The 476-nt window shown below is 51.7% G+C and overlaps 1 protein-coding gene across 2 annotated transcripts in view; it reads right to left on the reverse strand.

The window, feature by feature from the left end:
- LOC103383089 (anoctamin-4-like) overlaps window positions 1–476 on the reverse strand; it is a 21076-nt gene that overhangs the window by 5199 nt on the left and 15401 nt on the right. The window contains exons 26-27 of one of the 2 annotated variants that reach the window (XM_025058150.1): window positions 313–432; window positions 130–235 (exon numbers count right to left, since the gene is read on the reverse strand). The exons of the other annotated variant lie outside the window; for it this stretch is intronic. Of the exons in view, the coding sequence (XP_024913918.1) occupies window positions 130–235; window positions 313–432 (226 nt within the window). The remainder of the gene's footprint in view (window positions 1–129; window positions 236–312; window positions 433–476) is intronic. 2 annotated transcript variants of the gene reach the window in all.

Genomic DNA, 476 nt, shown 5'->3' on the forward strand with positions numbered 1-476 from the left:
GACACCCCAGTTGAGTAAAAAAGGTTGGGGGGCCGTGTAGGGTTTGACACATATGATGTACAATTGGAAGATTACAGTCACTGAAGTCCGTCCCCCCCAGGTACTTGAAGTATTACTGAGAACATTTACCTCAAAGACTATGATGAAGGCCAGGCGTGCTGCCAGAACGTGCCAGAACTGCAGCGTGTACGAGTACGGTTCTGTGGCGTCTGGAGGTTCTCTGTAGTCCCGGTACCTGATGACCAGCAAAGACAGGAAGTACTTCAAAGTCCTGTTCGTATAACACGGTATTTCTACAACAAATACTCTCACCTGCAGTACTGCACGGCTTCTCCCAGGAGCTCGGAACCGTTCGTCTTCGGCCGCGATCGCTTCTCGAAGTCCGACACCTGGAACACGGACAGGCTGGCGTTGACGTAACCAACCAGACACCTGGGAAAATACACACACGTACACGTGTACACGTAGCCGCGAGA

Source organism: Cynoglossus semilaevis, chromosome 8, assembly GCF_000523025.1.
Source record: "Cynoglossus semilaevis isolate Cse_v1.0 chromosome 8, Cse_v1.0, whole genome shotgun sequence".
Lineage (NCBI taxonomy): Eukaryota > Metazoa > Chordata > Actinopteri > Pleuronectiformes > Cynoglossidae > Cynoglossus > Cynoglossus semilaevis.